Source organism: Sylvia atricapilla, chromosome 9 (genome assembly GCF_009819655.1).
Source record: "Sylvia atricapilla isolate bSylAtr1 chromosome 9, bSylAtr1.pri, whole genome shotgun sequence".
Taxonomy (NCBI): domain Eukaryota; kingdom Metazoa; phylum Chordata; class Aves; order Passeriformes; family Sylviidae; genus Sylvia; species Sylvia atricapilla.
Genome location: NC_089148.1, coordinates 4,914,448 through 4,931,498, shown reverse-complemented (window position 1 = coordinate 4,931,498; position 17,051 = coordinate 4,914,448). Strand labels below are relative to the sequence as shown.

General features: G+C 48.5%; 2 protein-coding genes across 4 annotated transcripts in view; one reads left to right on the top strand and one right to left on the bottom strand.

Annotated features, from left to right (window-relative positions):
* The first annotated feature begins 1,475 nt into the window (after positions 1-1,475).
* On the top strand, positions 1,476-9,953 carry NCF2 (neutrophil cytosolic factor 2). Of its 2 annotated transcripts, none has more exons than XM_066324661.1 (15): positions 1,476-1,713; positions 2,157-2,239; positions 2,548-2,656; positions 2,868-3,002; positions 3,316-3,423; positions 4,363-4,422; positions 5,216-5,259; positions 5,460-5,601; positions 5,895-5,957; positions 6,315-6,393; positions 7,460-7,503; positions 8,081-8,232; positions 8,305-8,416; positions 8,632-8,794; positions 9,639-9,953. In XM_066324661.1, exons 1-15 carry the CDS (start codon positions 1,540-1,542, stop codon positions 9,734-9,736), a joined length of 1,566 nt encoding a protein of 521 aa, XP_066180758.1. In that variant the 5' UTR covers positions 1,476-1,539; the 3' UTR covers positions 9,737-9,953. The 2 variants fall into 2 exon arrangements, with proteins under 2 accessions (XP_066180758.1, XP_066180757.1); XM_066324660.1 differs by having other exon boundaries at positions 2,865-3,002.
* A 929-nt stretch (positions 9,954-10,882) lies between these two features.
* The window catches only part of SMG7 (SMG7 nonsense mediated mRNA decay factor), a 29,226-nt gene continuing 23,057 nt past the window's right edge, over positions 10,883-17,051 (bottom strand). For both annotated transcript variants that reach the window (XM_066324672.1, XM_066324673.1), the window contains 5 exons: positions 16,023-16,103; positions 15,299-15,458; positions 13,842-14,012; positions 13,578-13,729; positions 10,883-13,086 (listed from right to left, as the gene is read on the bottom strand). In XM_066324672.1, the coding sequence (XP_066180769.1) occupies positions 12,973-13,086; positions 13,578-13,729; positions 13,842-14,012; positions 15,299-15,458; positions 16,023-16,103 (678 nt within the window). In that variant the 3' untranslated portion in view covers positions 10,883-12,972. The remainder of the gene's footprint in view (positions 13,087-13,577; positions 13,730-13,841; positions 14,013-15,298; positions 15,459-16,022; positions 16,104-17,051) is intronic.

Below are 17,051 nucleotides of genomic sequence, written 5' to 3'. Positions count from 1 at the left end.
GAGTTATCACCATCTCTCTTACTCACTTCCTGTTGGACGTTATGGTAGAAGAAACAAGTTTACCTACTGAGTCAGCTTTGGGTAGAGAAAGGGGAACAAGAGACTTGCTCTTGCAGAAAGGGCTGTGTTTATCACAGCTCTGAAATCTCACTGTTAAATTACAAATACCCAGGCAGAAGGACAGCTGCTATGAGCATTCCAGTGGGGATGACCTCTCATCCTCCTCCAGCTCTCCTTGTACTGCTTTTGGGATAAACCTGACTGAGCAGTGCACCAATTCAGACAATTAAATGAGCAGAAAATAATGCCTGCAATAAGGTGAACCTTTTGCAGCTCCATGGGTCTCCCATCCCTCACAGGAATCAGAAAAGGCATCTAGAGGGGTGTCTTTACACTCACCATGTTTATTCCTTTTGCCTGGGCATCACTTCAGCTGGTTGCATCTCCCTCTGCTTTCCTGGAGGTCAGAGAGTCTTCCACGCTCCTGTGGGAAGCTCATAGGAGCCAGCTGGGATGCTGAGGGCACACATACAGAGCCCCAGGCTCAGAGTTCTCTTCGGTCCTACTTTGGATTAAAACCCCGGTCTTTGCAGCTCTGGGGCTTGGGTTTCTCCATCAGCAGTACTCAGAATTCACCTCCCCACAGCCTCCCTCCCACTGCTGGAGTTATGTAATTTGCTGGGGAAGTTTTGGTAAAGGCACAAGGGTTAAGTCTTGCTGACATATTTTAAGCTCTTGCAAAATACACGTCACATTGCTGGTAGATGGGGCAGAGGCAAAGCACTCCCAAAAACGCTTACAAACCGTGTGTGGAGCTGCAAACCTGTGAGTAAGCAGCGAGTCAGAATCCTGCTGTCACCCACGTGCCCAGTACTCATCTTGGCCCTGTGCTCCCAGCAGTGCTCCAGAGCCGGTTGTGTTTCCTTGGCCCTAAAACACCCGGACAGAAGTGATGCTGGGCTGTGCCCTCGGGACACGGTGCAGCACGGCCACTGCCCCAGGAACCTCAGCCATGGGCAGCTCCATGTGCCCTCAGCAGTGAAACTCCACACTGGGACAACACGGTGGGGTGGGAAGGACCAAGGGTTTCCCAGGCGGTGCCTTGGGCTGTCCTTCACCTCCCAGCTGTGCCTGCAGGAACCGCTTAGCGATGATAAGACTGTTCTTTGCAGGGCACCGAGGGCTCAGCCCAGCGCTCACCCTGGCGTTTTGCAACCTGAAATTTAACCCGCTGAACCACCCAGCTGACATAATCCGCGGCTTTTCAAGTGTAGAACAGAAGCTCAGAACCCGAGTAGGCGAGGAGCAGGGATGCACCCCACGGGAGCCCGCTGTGTCGGCGGCAGCCTCAGCCCCACTTCCCCATCCCGGGGCTGATGATGCGGTGGGGCCGCTTCCTGCCAGGCTGGTGACAGCGCCGGGGACAGGCAGAAGTGCAGGCTGGAGGGAGCCAGAGAGGCCCGGCTGTGCCACAAGGAAGGACAGCGAGAGGGGCGAGCCCCACGGCGCGGGGATCCCACATCCCGCTCCGGGCACACCATGTCCCTGGTGGAGACGATCCGGCTGTGGCAAGAAGGGGTGTGTGCAGCGGACAGGAAGGACTGGGCTGCTGCTCTGGGTGCCTTCACAGCCGTGCAGAACCCCCCCGCCAAAATCTGCTTTAACATCGGCTGCATCCAGCTTGTCCTGGGGAAGCTGGAGGAGGCGGAGCAGGTAAGGTACAGCCCCGAGGGCCGCTCATCCTCTCACCTCTGGGACTAGCCCAGAGACACAGACATGGTGGGGAAGGGAGGGATTAAAAGGATCGCGGCCTAAGGGGTGGATTCGGGCCCTTTTAAAGCTGTGAGGAAGGTGGACAGCCCTAGGCTGCCGAACCTATTCTGCCAGTGGATCAGAGGTGAGGCGGCAGCAGCGATAACACGGCTCACTGTTCACTCTCCCTCTCTCCAGGAGGTGACCGTGCTGGCGGATGGCTCCAGCTCAGAAAAACCCCGGAGTCTGGTACAGGCTCTCCCCCACCAATGCCCAGTGCTGCAGGGAGACACAGCCCACAGAGCCCAGCTCAAGCCACTCAGCTAAGGCAGGACATGTACAACTTGCTCTACACCCTCAGTTTTTTAAAGGTGTCCCCTTTTGCTCCTCTCCTACCTCTGCAGGCATTCACCCGGAGCATCGGCTGCGACAAGCACCTGGCAGTGGCTTATTTCCAGCGAGGGACTGTGTTTTACCGGAGGCAGAAGTGAGTGGAAGCATTTCAAGTTTCATTTTTGCCGCTTACAGAGATGCCAGCCTTCATTCGGGGATGGCCCCAGGCAGATTGGTGCCCCAGAGCCCAGACTGAAACCCCTCGAGGTCAAAAAGGCTCCTGCTCTCCAGCACTGCACTCCTGGGATTAACATGAGGCTCAGAACCTCTCTCCTCTCCTGGGGTGTCTGAAACACAAGGATAGAGGGGAGAGCTGACTGAACTCAACCAGTCTGAGTACAGGCTTAGAGGCAGGCAGGGTGCCACCACGAGCTGGTGACACCTTCATCCTCTGCTCCACAGCCATGGAAAGGCCATTGAGGATTTCAAAGAGGCGCTGGCCCAGCTGCGAGGCAACCAGCTCATCGACTACAAGATCCTGGGGCTGCACTACCGGCTCTTTGCCTGCGAGGTGAGACACACCTGGCCACAGTTCTGATCCCAAAGGTCTGTTCCCCAGCATGAGAAATCTAAAGAGGAGACAGCCAGCCTCTCTTTGTACCTTGCAAAAACCAAGCAAGCAGGTGCAGTGCCACGGCCCCACTGTCCTTTCCTTTCCTGCCCTCCTGGCAGCAGTCTGGCTGTTCCAAGAGCTCTTTCTTTTGCTCCCATCCCTCCAGCAGATTCTCTGCAACATTGCACTGGTGTATGCCACAATGGAGAACTGGGAGAAGGCTGAGGAGCACCTGACCCTGGCCATGAGCATGAAGAGCGAGCCCCAGCACAACAAGATAGACAGGGCCATGGAAGCCATCCTGGTATGGAGGAGCAGGTCTCACAGCCTCACAGGGAGAGGGAGGGAAATCCCACTGACAGCACATCCACCTTTTATCAGGATGAAAATGCAGTGGCAATAGATGCTGTGGTGGGAGAAAGTCAGTGGGAAGAGCTTTGGGTCACTGGGGAGGCAGGGATGGGAAGACAAGATTCAATGGACCACACCAGGGCTGGGATTGGGCTGTCATGATGCTGGTCTGGCTTTACGGAGCAGCCCCCAAGCCCAGAGCAGAAAGGACCTTCCTCAGTCCCTGCTCTCACCTCCAAAGTTTCCGTGACTTCTCTGTGCTACAGAAGCAGAAGTGCTGTGAGCTGGTGGCCATTCCTGCAGGGAAGCTGTTCAGGCCAAATGAGAAGCAAGTGGCTCAGCTGGAGAAGAAGGACTACCTGGGAAAGGCAATGGTAAGAAACATCTATACTATTTATTCAGGCCAAGCCTGTGGTGAAGAAGAGCTCTTGACTGCCTTCTCAGCACCCCTCTGAGCTGCTGTCTGCTGCCTGGTAGGCAGCCAGACACAGGGAGCTGGTCTCTGCCTCAGGCATCCCCCAGACATGGAGAGAGGGATGGCCAGAGGGATCTCGTGGGAAACAGAGAGTCTGCAAGTATACAAGAGCTAAAAGCACACTCTTGCTGATCATGGCCCATTTCTAATTTCTCTCCTTACTGAGACATGAGGGATAGTCAACAATGAGCTGGAAAGATCCCACTGGAGCTTCAACTCACGCCAAGAAATTTTCAGGGATGAGGGAAAGGAGCTATTTAACATTAGACACCCACAACCAACCTCCAGTTCTTCCACTGCTCTGTTTGAAAAGGGCTTTTCAGCTCAGATAAGCAAGCAAGCTTTTCTCCTGTGAGTGTGCAAAAACCAGTCACTGGGATACCACCCCTGGCTCAGGTCCTGGGAGGCAGCACTCATCCAGAAAAGGAACCAGGGACTGGGGAATCAGACAGCCGAGAGCCAGGCAGCTCCTTGAGTGCCAGAAACATGCACAAAACCATGTATCAACTTTCTAAATTACATTTAAGGTCACCTGTTGGAGGTATGGGCTTGAACTGGACATTTTGGCTCCCTTCAACATTTGTATTAAAACAGAAACAATACCTCAAACCACAGGGGCAGCCAGGCTAAGAGCAGAAAACTTAGCCCAGTTGAGATGGAAGCTTTGGTGCCAGAGGCACTCAACCTGTAGTCCAAGACGATTAGCCTAAAACATAGCCCTTCCTGAGATTAATGCTTCCTGAGGAGCTTGGCTTGGCCAACAGCAAAGGAGGAGGTGGACATCAGAGGTCTGAGAGAAGTCTACAGGCACCAAGTCACTATTTTTCTTTGGCTCTAGGTGGTGGCATCTGTGGTGGATAAGGACGATTTTTCAGGATTCGCTCCCCTACAGCCACAGGTAAGACCCAGTCAGTGAACAGCATGCTCAGTGCAGGGTGACATGGGGTGGTTGTCATCCACAGTGGGGAGCAAACAGCACCCTTACCACCCTGAACTCTGTGCCACTGCTGTGGGGAGGAGGTGGGCACTGCTTCCATGGGTCAGCTGCTCTCTCCAGCATTAGGAAGCTCATCCCAAACCCACCCACAGCTGTGGCTGAGGTTAAGCTGGTTCTCTGCACAGGGAAGTAGTGGGCAGGGTGATGGCTCTCTGCAGGGAGATGTCTCTGACCCTCCCTGAAGGGTTCATTAGGGATTGTCTGCCTAAGGCTGAGTGGAGAAACAACACAGTTCTGCTCTTGCTTTTCACCCTCCTGCCCATTCCAGAACACCTTTGCATTTCCTGTGCCATTTTCCAGATGATATAGTGGCATCTTCCCATTCCTAAATGTGGCAAGAGCTTTTCCAGGAGGTTTTTAGAAGGATATGGGGAAGCACAGCACCGTTGCACAGGATAAATTACACCCTTCTCAGTGTAGACAATCTCAATCTTCTGTGAACTGAAACTCAAATCAGGAGTGCAAACAGGATTGTGCTCCTGAAAACTAACTGTATGTTGAAGAATGTGGAAACTGTTCCTTAGAAGGAGCAAAGCCAGTGATACTCTTCATGGCACTTAAGGCAACTGCATGTGGAGGAAGGAACAGTGTTGGGGTGAGGGTAGACCTGGTAAGAGGCTGCCGGACATTTCTGCAAAGCAAACTAAATTCTCAGGATTACTGTTAATTTTCCTTTTTATCTTCCTGTTGGCAGGCCTCTGGTCCTCCACCCAGGCCCAAGACTCCAGAAATCCTCAGGTATGTTGGATAAAGGATGGATAACCCAGAGCCAGGCACAATGCCATCCTGTACTCTCACAGCCCAGCATCCAGCTGGCGCCCAGAATTCAGAAGGAATGGGGAATGTAGAAACACGGAGGCAGAGGTCTGGATTGTCCCTGCAAGGTAAAACAACAGCATTGCCAACATTCCTGACTTGTCCACTGCTCCCACACCCAGGGCCCTCAGAGGGCAGCCACACCGTGTCATGTACGAGTTCATTCCCGAGACCGCCGAGGAGCTGCAGGTCCTGCCAGGAAACATTGTCTTCGTCCTGAAGAAAGAGAAGGACAACTGGGCTACAGTGATGTTCAATGGAAAGGTATAGCAGGAGTGTGCTGGACAGGGGGGCAGACAGCAGGTTATGGTTGAGGTTCTGCAGAGGCAGAGGCTTGCCAACAGTAATTAACTAAGTTTCTGACTGAGGTCTCTTATGTCCATCCTGGCTTCGGCCAAAGGGTTCAGTGAAATTCACCCAACCTGCAGAAACTAAAATTCAAGACTCAGGAACCCTCCTGGGATGCAGGGGAGGGTAAGGACACATTCGGTTGTGTCCTCTAGCAGTGGGTTGCCTTCTTGCCAAGCAATCACTACTCATCTCTCCTCCCCCTGCAGAAAGGAATCGTCCCATGCAACTTCCTTGAGCCTGTGGAGCTCCACAATAAGCTGCAAATCCAGGTGAGGAGGCCCAGGAGGAAACGGTGTCCTGGGGAGGGCAGATCTCCACATACTCACCCAACATCTGCCTCTCAGTAGGACCCATATATGTGACTCCCCCTCATGATGCTGGGGTTGGTTCTTCTGGCTTCTGCTCACCTTATTATGAGCTCAGGGATCTGCAAAATCCGTGCTGGTGGCACCCTAGAGGTGGTTGGCAATGCTGGGATTATGGATAGCAAAGTCAGCCCTCCCCAGTTCAAGATCCTCAACAGCCTTTGAGAAGATGGCAGGTTGGAGGGGATCTGCACAAGGCAGCAGCACCCCAGCCCCTCAGGAGGGTGGGACTGACAGCACTGTCTTCTTCCCATGGCACAGGAAGAAACGGCTGTGGAAGCTGAGATCTCTGAGTCACCCACCTCCGCTGTCCCGGAGAAGCCACGGCGGCAGGCGCCAGGTCAGTGTGGGGAGCACAGGGGGACACCACCCACAGCAGGTTGAGATGCTGTGCTCTCACCCTTTGAGACCACGGCTAGGGCTCATCTCCCTCACATTCCTGACCCCACTTCCAGTCAAGGACTAGGAGACAACACAACAGGAGGCAGAGACAACTGCAGTGCGGAGGATAGAGTAAAACAGTGTCTGTGGGGTCCCTGAGGAAAGCAAATCCCTCTGTCCTTATTAGCACAGTGACTAATGAGAAAAAGGGTCTGGAGATACGAATGGGGCAAGAACCAGCTGGGACTAAAACATTCCTTATAGGCTTCTCCTTCAAGCAGGGCATCCATGATAGTTTCAGTGCTGCTGTGAGCTGAGCTAGCTTGAAGGAGCTGTGTGATCAGGACTCCTGGCTGGTGCTACCCAGTGTCCCACATCCCAAGCTCATGAGCCCAACAGAGCAGCTTCATAGGAGTCCATGGGTACAGCTGACACAGAAGGCTGTGGCTTAGGGAATTAAGGACAAACACCACGTGGACACAACAAGCCCAATGACCATCTTATACGACACCAAAAGCCATCTCAGATCTAATAGTGGGAGCATGTTCAACGGTGTAGCTTGGGCTCTTCCTGGAATGAGCACTGCCAAAATGTAAACCAGATCCTCATGATGAGACCTCCACAAAGCTGCATGAAATCACCCTGCCTGGAGGCCGGAGTTTAGCTTCCCTGTAAAGGAAGGACAGGGATTGCCTTTGGTTTAGAGAGATCAGAAGCACAAAGACACTAAAACCAGCAGCTACCTGTTTATCTTTTTTGAATCCACCCATGAAAGACATCCCATCCCTCATGTTCCCATCTCTGCAAGAGGGAAGGCACAGAGCCAAAGCCTCTGCTCAGTGGTTGTATCTAGATCTTACAGAAGAACCCCTGGGGCAGATGCCATACCGTTTGAGGGACCACTGCTGGCTCCAGGGTTGGTTGGTGGTGTTGGAGATCATGATGGCCTGCAGGAGGTCTGGCTGTGTGTTTAGACAAACTTTATCCCATCCCACCTCCTGAGCCACCTTTTTCCTCCTCTCCAGACTATGTTCCTGCTACTGTGGTGCAGCCAAGAGACACAGCAAAGGTAATGTCCTGTGAGCACAGACCCTGAGGTCCTGCTGGTCATACAAATCTGCATTTACCAGGAGACTTAGGGCTGCTTTTTGGGAGTTCTCCAGGCCCCAGGTGAACCCGGGGCTGTGACCAGAGCCGCTGCATGACTCTCAGCTTAGTCAACCTGAGGAACTTGAGAAAACTTGAGAAAGGAAAAATAGGAGAGAGCTTGGCTGGAACATGCTCCTGGGTAGGGTCAGCACATCAGAAGGTAGCACTGGGAAGAGAGATGGGAAAATAGAGCCATTCCAATTAAAAAAAAAAAAAAAAAAAAAAAAAAAAGAAAAAAAAAAAAAAAAAAAAAAAAAAAAAAAAAAAAAGAAAAAGGCTTGGAGGGTAGACACTGCTCTAATTTGATTACCCTAAAGCCACAATTTAGTGCCAAGTCCCTAATCTATTACTGAGCTCTCTCCTGGGGCAAGGCTGGGGCTGCCAACAGCCAATGTCCAAGCACAGCTTGGGAGGCACAGTCTAACTCAGACAACCAGTTTCCACATCCCTGTGCTTGCCAAAGCCACACAAGGTGACATCCTGTTTCCTGCCTGCAGGAGGCTGAACCAACTGTCTCCAGCCTTCATGTCCTCAAGGTGCACTACAAATTCACAGTTGCCCTGAGAGTCGATCAAAGTGTCTCCTACAGGGAGCTCCTGGAGATGGTTTGCAAGAAGCTGGAGCTGCAGCCTGAGCACACAGAGCTGAGGTGAGGCACTGCCAGCCCCAGGGAGCCAGGGCTGTGTTCCAGGGCTCCTCACCTGTATCCCCTGCACACCAGGTACAAGCCTGTGGAGGGCCAGGAGCTGGTGACACTCAGTGCAGACAATGTGGAGGTGGCCTGGAGCCAGAGCAAGAACAACTGCTTGACAGTGTGGTGCAATGGCACAGAGGTAAGTGACAGCTACAGGGGCAGCCACTTTCTCTCCTGCCTCTGTTTTCCTTGCTACAAGCATGAGTTTGTGGCTTGCACAAGAAGCCAGTAACTTCATGAAAGGCAGAAGAGCAAAGAGTGAGTGGAGAGGAGAAGCAGAGCTCATCTCTCTTGCCCTGGTACATAGAAAGGAAACCAAGTGGTCATGTCCTCATCAGCTTGTTTCCTGCCTAGGGAGAGGGGTTTGTACAAGACAGCAAACCAGAGGAGTCACCGCAGGAGGCAACACCAGGGGAATTGGGAACAACCCATGTTGTAGCTCAGTACAGTTATGAAGCCACACAGCCTGAAGACCTGGAGTTTGAAGCAGGAGACACCATCCTTGTTTTATCCAAAGGTAACTGTACTCCTCCTGGGACAGGAGAGGGGAGGGACCCCCCAGCACTGGTGAGAGGAGGGTGGTGTGGCAGCAGCAGAGCCCCTCCAGCTCTGCCATTCACACGTCCCTGTTACACACATTTTCTCACCTGAACCTCTGAGTGAAATCAAGACATCACAAATAGTTTTAAAGGCAACAAACCCTTATATTTTGGTGTCTATAGTTACGTCAATAATCTGTGGTGGCTGTAGTGGCAGCAGTACACAATCAGTTCCCCATCTAACCTCTGACAGGTTAGATTTCACAGCATGCAATACTGATGACCCCCTCCACCCCAAAATCCTACCTTCCCCTTCATTGCTGAGCTAAATATTTCCCAATACAAAGCTGGCTCTTGCCTCATCTGGTTCCCCCACAGCAAAACTGCCAGAGCTGGTAGGCTTTACTTAACCCTTCTAATGGGTAGCAGAAGTTTCGGGGGCTTGTTTTATGGTTTTTTATGTGAACATGGAAAACAGCTGACAAAACACTTCAGATGTATCCTGAAGAGGACAGACCAAAGTTGCAGATCATTTCCTCACTCTCCACATTCACTTTGTTTCCACTCAAGGCAGTTTCCAAGCCCCCAGTCTCTATTTTGATCCAATTTCCCATCCCCATTTGATATTCCTTTTTACCTTACCCCTTTGCTCTCTTCCTCATTCCTCCCTTTCCTCCACATTCCACTCCCTGCTGGGTCTAGCACAGCTCCAAGTTTTATCAGCAGAAGCACCACAGAACAGTGATCTCAGGCCTGTCTGCAGCACATTATGCTCCTGCTCATTCCTATGGTCATAAGAACTGTGTCAACCTTCCCTTCCAGTGAATGAAGACTGGTTTGAAGGCACATGCAAGGGGAGGACTGGCATCTTCCCATCTGCATTTGTTCAACAGCCCAGTACTGAACACCCAGAGAACTGATTTCAGAAGAGCTTGAAGTTGTGGAGAGAAATCAAAAATTCAACTGTCGCCATGATGTTGTCTGCATATTATCCCCTGCATCCGAAAATTAACTTTAAATGTTATTGCTACTTGTATTAAAAGCTTTATATTTTCTCTTACCTTTTGTGTTGTTCTCTTGAACAGGAACTTCTTGTTAAGAAGTTTCTAATTCCTGTTAGGAATACATTCATTTCTATATCCTGTGCTTGCCAAGAGACTTGCTATGTTCCCCCATCCTTAAAAAAGCTTCTATACAGACATGTCAGAAGCTGGGAACACCCACAAGAGGGTGGAGCAACCTGCATTTACAGCCCTGCCAGCAGATCCTGAAGGGAAAGTGAATTCAGGAAGCTACAGACCAGGAAAGCATTTGCTTCCTTAAGACATTAGTGCCAACCCCAAGATCCTAGAAGACACTACATAGCCTCCAACTCACAATTCAAATTCACAGGAACTCTAAAACTCTCACCAGTAAAAGCAGACAAATTTTCTTCAGGGTTGGGACCCCTGCTTCAAAGTTTTTCCTGATCAGTCAGAAGATAAAGAAACTTAGAAACACACAGCCTGGGATCCCAGAGCTTTACTCCAAAGGTGCTAAGGGAGCAGGGGCTTCTCCACTCTGGATTCTATCACACAAGTCCAGAAAACCCCACTGCCCCATTAACCTAAGTATCACATTTATTTCTAAAGGAACTTATTCTGGAGACAACAAACACCTGTAATTTCAAAACCAGAACATCCCTGGAGTTTCCTGTGGCATACCTGGAAGCAGTGAACATCCTGGTCTGCAGCCAAGTCAGTGGCAGAAGGATCTGTGCCCTCCATCTGCACACTGCATATGCTGTACCAGGATGAGTCTGCAACTAGGGAGGAGTTTTGCAAGCAGCTCCCATCCTATATATTTAGTTCAGTATGTAAAACACACTACACAGGCAGCACAAAACCACAACCAAATTATCTGTACCAAGCCCAAGCCAGAACTGCTGTGATTTATTTAGGTCTCTTTCAAATTAAAATAAAAAAAAAAATCTTCAAACATTCTTCTGGCTTCTACAGAAAAGTAATGCATTTTTAAGGGCCTGAAGCCAAGTCACACAGGAAATAAATGCTACACACAGACCTGGATGGAGAGAACATGGTTTAATTAAAGGCAAAGCTGATTTCGGCAGCTGCAGTTCTTGCACAGACAGACAGAAAACACAAAAAAAGCTTACAACACAAACCAGTTTCTGTTGGGGGCCCCTTCCCTGGCTCCTCCAGGTGCTGGAGGGCAGGCGGGGTCAGATGCATTCCCGAGGCCGGGTGCTCATGCACAAGTGGAACGGTGCAGCTGGGAGCTGGCACGGCCGGGAGTGAGATGGTGCTCCTGGTTAGCTCGTCTGGGGTGCAAGAGTCAGTGACGGTGCAAACACGGGAATGTCACAGCTGCCTGGGCACACAGCTCGGACACACACCAGAAGGGCTGGAGGGGACACACAGGGTGGGCTAGATTACCACCAGGTGGGAACTTCACTTTTTAGACTTGTTAAAGGAAATACAGCTTTGAAATGCAACACAGAACAGTGATGTTGCTAAGGTGGCGCTCGTACGGAGCTTCTCGAACCCCTGAGGGTATTGGGTCTCCTCCGCCTTCCCTTTTTGTATTCTCTGGGGCTGCCCAGACTCCAGCGTCACTTCGGCTCCTGCATGTGCTTTGTTCTGCAGCTGAATTCTAGCCCAGAGATCCTGAATCATCACACAAACCCCTACTGCTAAAAACAGCAAATGGACATTGAGTCTGTTTCTGTAACTTCCCTGGGAAATCTAACAAAAACGCTGTCCTTTTCTTTAACAAAACTTCCAGTCTTCCTTCCCCCTAATAAATAGCAAATAAAACGTTTTTTTTTTTTCCTTTTCCCTTCTGCACCTTTTCATCTATGAACAGCACTGTGCTGTCTCCGTGTGTCCATGGGTGCCTTGGATTTGTTTCTGGCACTGGAAGCCTGGGGCTGCAGCTGGGACAGGTTTCTGCAGAGCTGACCTGTGCCTCACTGGCTGTGCGGATGCCCCACGCTGTCTGGGCTGGCTGTCGGATTCACCCAGCCCTGCTGGACCCCTGATTATTTTCTGCCATGGTAATGAAACTACGAGCGTTCAGCAAAGATGGGAGGATGGAAAGAGAAAAAACAAAACCAAACAAAAACAAAACTAAAAAAAAAAAAGCCAAAAAAAAAAAAAAAAAAAAAGGCAACACAAAACAAAACAAACTCAAACAAAAAACCAACCAGAAAAAAAAAAACAACCCCAAAAAACCCCAAAAACAAAACAAAAACAAAAAAAAAAAAACCCACTGAAAGCTTTCTATCTACCTATTAAAATGAGTCAGGCTGTGAATGCACAGACTAGCCTGTCCTTTGTGGGGCTAGCCACTATGCTACAGTAAAATGTACAGGAATCACACATTAATTTAAAACCCCATAGCAGTTAACTTGCTTTTCAGCAGAGTGCTGCAATGCCCCATGTCACCCCTTATAGCTCAAACACCTACTGAGAGAAAGGCGTTTCATGCTGGAGTCTCTAACACACCCAAAGCCTCTGGGTGAAGTGGTGCCAAGTGCCAGACTCTCTTTCATGAAACTCCTTTGCTAGTCCAGGACACAGAGCCCCACCTCGTCACCACCCACTGTAACCGGAGCAGCAACTGGGGCTTTCATTGCTACACACTGACTATGGAGCACATCTGTGTAGAGAATTCAGTGTGATCTTACTACTGAGATAGTCATAAAGATGTTTAGGAGTAATTTCAACTACATTCTCAGTCAGCGAAGCAATCATTAATGGGTTCCTATTGTATCTCCTCAAAGAGAAGAAAAGGATTGAGAAGTTCTCATTGGCTTCTCCCATCTGCCCTTTACTCTCAGCTTTTACTTCCCATGTGGCTGGGGACATGCACAATGGAGAAGGTGAGAGGCGGTGATATTGGGTTACTGAGTGAGCCAAACAGCAGTCCCTCTCTCCCTCCGAAGGGCCCGGGGGATGGGAGAGTTCCTGATGTTGTTTGCTTGCACTGCAGATGTTTTGTGCACACTCAGTGGGTTGGTGGAGCACTTACGCCCTCCTGACAGCAAGGAACAGAAGAGAGGGCTGCCACCTGCACAGGACTGTGTGTGCCAGTCCCACAGACCCAACATGCCATGGTTTATGGAGCCGTTGTTGTAAGGGCTGTCTCCTCTGTCTCAATGCGGCGGATTCATGGCGCCTTGTCCGCGCTGCTGCTTCTGCTTCTGCTGCATCAACAGCTGCTCCAGGGCCGAGGGGCCGGGGTGCATCATGGAACTGGACCAGATGGACTAAAAACAAACAGCCAACACTAGTACCTCCTTGCGTTACACAGCCCCTCTGCCACATGGGAAAGCAGACACCATGTTCTGTATTCTCCATCCTTATCACTCATACCTGGCTTATCACAAAAGTTAACCAGGCTTCAAAGAAGACCTTCTAAAAAGAGGCTTCCTGGAAGAACCTTATCCTCCTCCAGAACCCTTATTACCATAAAAATTCATCCCACGTTAACTATTACTAATTTTACACTAGTCAAAGCTAATACTAGAATTTCTTCCAGTTCTGCCAGCCTGGGCTTGTTCCACAAAATCTCAAAACCAGCAAGAACTGGACATCTTCCTGCATCGGTGACATCTCCCACACTGCCTGTATAAGTGAATCTGCAGGAAAACCTTTGGGCTTCTGGCACTGAACTCTGACACTTCCAACAGGCTAATGCCCATCACTTGATTGTCCAGCCTGCAGAGCCATCCCTGAGCACAGCCCCAGCCAAACCCACCTTCAGGCTCTCCATAAGCACAGCTGAGGAGTCCTCCATGGCAGGAGGGCCTTGGACTGCCCAGGTACCACTTGGAGCACTGGACTGGTGCCAGCTGCTCTCCGAAGAGGATGATGTTGTTGGGAGATAGTCCAGACCAAACCCTCCCATTGCTAAAATGGCAGAAAGACAAGTTCAAAGTGACATGGCAAAAACAGTGCAAAACAAACATCATCAGATGATGGTGTCTGACAGCTCCATGCTGACCTGGAACCCAGCACTTGCCTGGCTTATCTGTTTTCCAGCGGTCTGTGACTCTCCGGTCTCTGCTGTCTGGAGTCCCAATGGGTCCGAAGTTGGAGAAAGGAACAGAATTGTGGTTATGGGTTGGAGGGGAGCTTGGCAAGCTGCTGGGGTTGGAGGAGTGAGGAGACTGGCTGGCTGGTGTTGAATGATCTAGGGATTACAAGGAAAGAGGAAAAAAGGTCAGCAGAGACAGCAGGCGCCTCAGTTTTGAATTTCCTAGCGCTGCTCCAAATTCTGCCATCACCCAGTTTGCTACAATGCTGACAGTCAGCAGTTCCTATTCCCTCTATTACATGAGTGTAATGCAAATTCCTAAATTCTGAGTGAAAAATTTACAAGAACAGAATGACTGTGTTTAATGCTTTCCAAAAAAACAAAAGGCAGGAAACCTCATGAAGGCTGGCTAGGCAAAGCCAGTTTTCCCCATGTCTCTTGAAGAACTTGTCTCCAACTAAAAGAATAACTGTCTCTGAGCTTGACAAATCAATCGAAAAATTAGGTAGGAACTTCAGGATTTTGCAAGTTTACAACTTCAACTCCCAAGTCTGAAAATGTTTTACACTTATGTGAGCCTTAAAACAATTCAGACCAGAACCCAATAGTGAGCAAAAGAGGAGAGGGAGCATGAAGCAGGCTGTCCACAGGCAGAATGGAACCAATGAAGAGGTGAAGGGAGAGGGAGCTAAAGGCATGTGAGCCAAAAAATCTTGTTACAATAAAAGCACTTTGCAACTCCCTCCATTTTACCCACAATGGCTTTTCCTAGTTGGTTGCAAAAGTCCCACCAAACATCTCATCCAGTGCAGATGTTACTTTAAATCCACTCATTTCTTAGATTCAACTAATTCCTCTCTCACAGGCTTCTGGATTTTTAGTGAGAATAAAATTATGACATAATAGTTATGGTTTATGCCTTTAAGATAATTACTAACAAAGAAGCTGGTTTGCTTTATGCACTGCTTAACAGTAAAAAAAAAAAAAAAAAAAAAAAAAAAAGGGGGGGGGGCAACAAACCCCAGTATTTTCCTCCACTCTTCCCTCATACAGTTTCCTTTTCTGAATATCAGCATTATGAAATCCGGTTCCTCCTGCTTTTTCCCAAAAAAGTGACACAAATATATGGATATCTGAGTTAGAGCACTATTCCCAAATGGCTGTCAGGAAACCGAGTTAAAGAGATTTCAGGATTTATCACCTCCTACAACATTTATCCTGCTCAACTACTTAAATTAAAATCCAGGTTCTTACACTATATTAATTACAGAATCCCCTCGTATTTCTGAAGATATATAAAGAAAACCGAAACCTTCAGAGACCTTGTCAAGCAAGTTTGGGTGTTTTTTTTAATTTCCAGTTACATATAACTTGCAGTTGGTTTAGAATTAACTCAAATCCTCTTACATCATTAGTCACAAGAAATGCCGTACCAGGATTACCTGAGCTGGCTGGAAGGGATGGAGACCACGGAGTCCCTTCAAAGAGAGAATAGAGTGAAGTCTCCTGATGGGCAACTGAAGGGGTGACTTCTGTTTTTGTGCTGGTATTCATGTTTTTTCCATATACCTCATTGAACATGCTGTTGTTCGGATATCTTTCCTGAAAAAAAAAAAACAACAACAATATAAGAGCTTATCTGTCAGATTTCTTTCAAACACTGAGACTGTACAAAGGAAACAATTACAGTTCAAAATATTTCCTAATTCCTTTTTCACTTCCCAGCCCCATCTTCTTTGACTACTTAATTTAAGTCCATCACATTATGAATCAGAACAGATTTCTCCTGGTTGGACCACGAAGTCTTCACAAAATTTTCAGATTCCCAGTACTCAGAAAAGTTGTATCAAGACCCTGCTCAATTCTCTGGAAGAGAAGAGGTAATTCATTGGTCTGGAAATAAACACCTACACACCACAGCACCCCGAGATAGAACTTTTCAGTCAGTTTCAGGACTTCACTGAGAGCAAAGGGTCCATGAACTCAGCAAGATTCAAGAGTACATCTGCAGAGATATAGCTAAGATGAATTTGGGAGGAAAACTGAAAAAGGCAAATATTAAGGTTGATACAGAGTGAAATTACACATTCCTTTTCTTTCAGATTTTCCACTGGATTAACCACAGGCTGAAATAGCAAAAAGTTTTGGACTCTGGTTCTCACTCACCTGATTTAGAGAAAAGCCACTGAGGGACAGGAAAGATGATGACTGACACATCAATTCTGACGGTTTTTCCAGCAGGGACTTCTTCAGAAACCAAAAAGGGGAAAAGCGCAGTTAGTGCTCAGTGTAGGGACCAGGAGGAAAGTGTGTAATCAGAAACTGCCAAAGTGGTTTTGGTCACATTTACACCTGGCCTTGCATTTTAGCTCCATCACATTGGAGGACAGGGGAGGCAAGCTAACAAGTGCAAAAAATCAGTAGTTTTCCTACGACCTGTAATTAATAATCTACAAATCAACAAACATGACAGCTGAGAGTCTCAGACAAACCCCACTGCCAAAACAGGTTTTCAAAAGCGAAGTCTAATACTCCAATACATCTAAAGGGGAGACTCCTGCCAAAGACACCTTATGGTTGTGTAAAACCTTGTACAAGTGAAAAATCCTTGTACAAGTGAGACAGGATCCCTCCCAGTGACACGAGCACTCTTTCAGACAAGATTAGACTCGTGTATGTGGCCATTGACAGAATATTTTTGCAGTTCTGAGAGCATCCCTGTTGTAGAGATGTTCTTAGACAGCGAGAGCAGCTGAAAGTGCTTTTAAAATTAGGTTTAGTAGTCTGAGTGTCATCTAGTCCTCATTTCCATTATAAATTACTTGTAGAGAGGAAGGAAAGAAAAACAACTCAAATGTTTAAAAGAAAGGTTCCAAAACTCCCCTGGCTTTTTAACTTCCATGTAAAGGTATTATGGGCCATGACCTTTTTTTCCATTATCATGCCACCTTCCTCTCACACAGTTGTTATTTCCAGCATAACATTTCTTGTATTTCTGTTTGGTTCTTACTATGATCAAGGAGTGAAAAACAATTGAAATTAGCCTACTCAGAGAAGAAATAGCTAAGTTATCACTGATAGAAACCAAAGAAAAATTATCAAGCTTGGCTGGTAGACAATGAACATCACCAAATCTAGGATATGGATCACCAAGCCACAGAATTAGTAAAACCACAAGTAAAAATGTATGTGAAC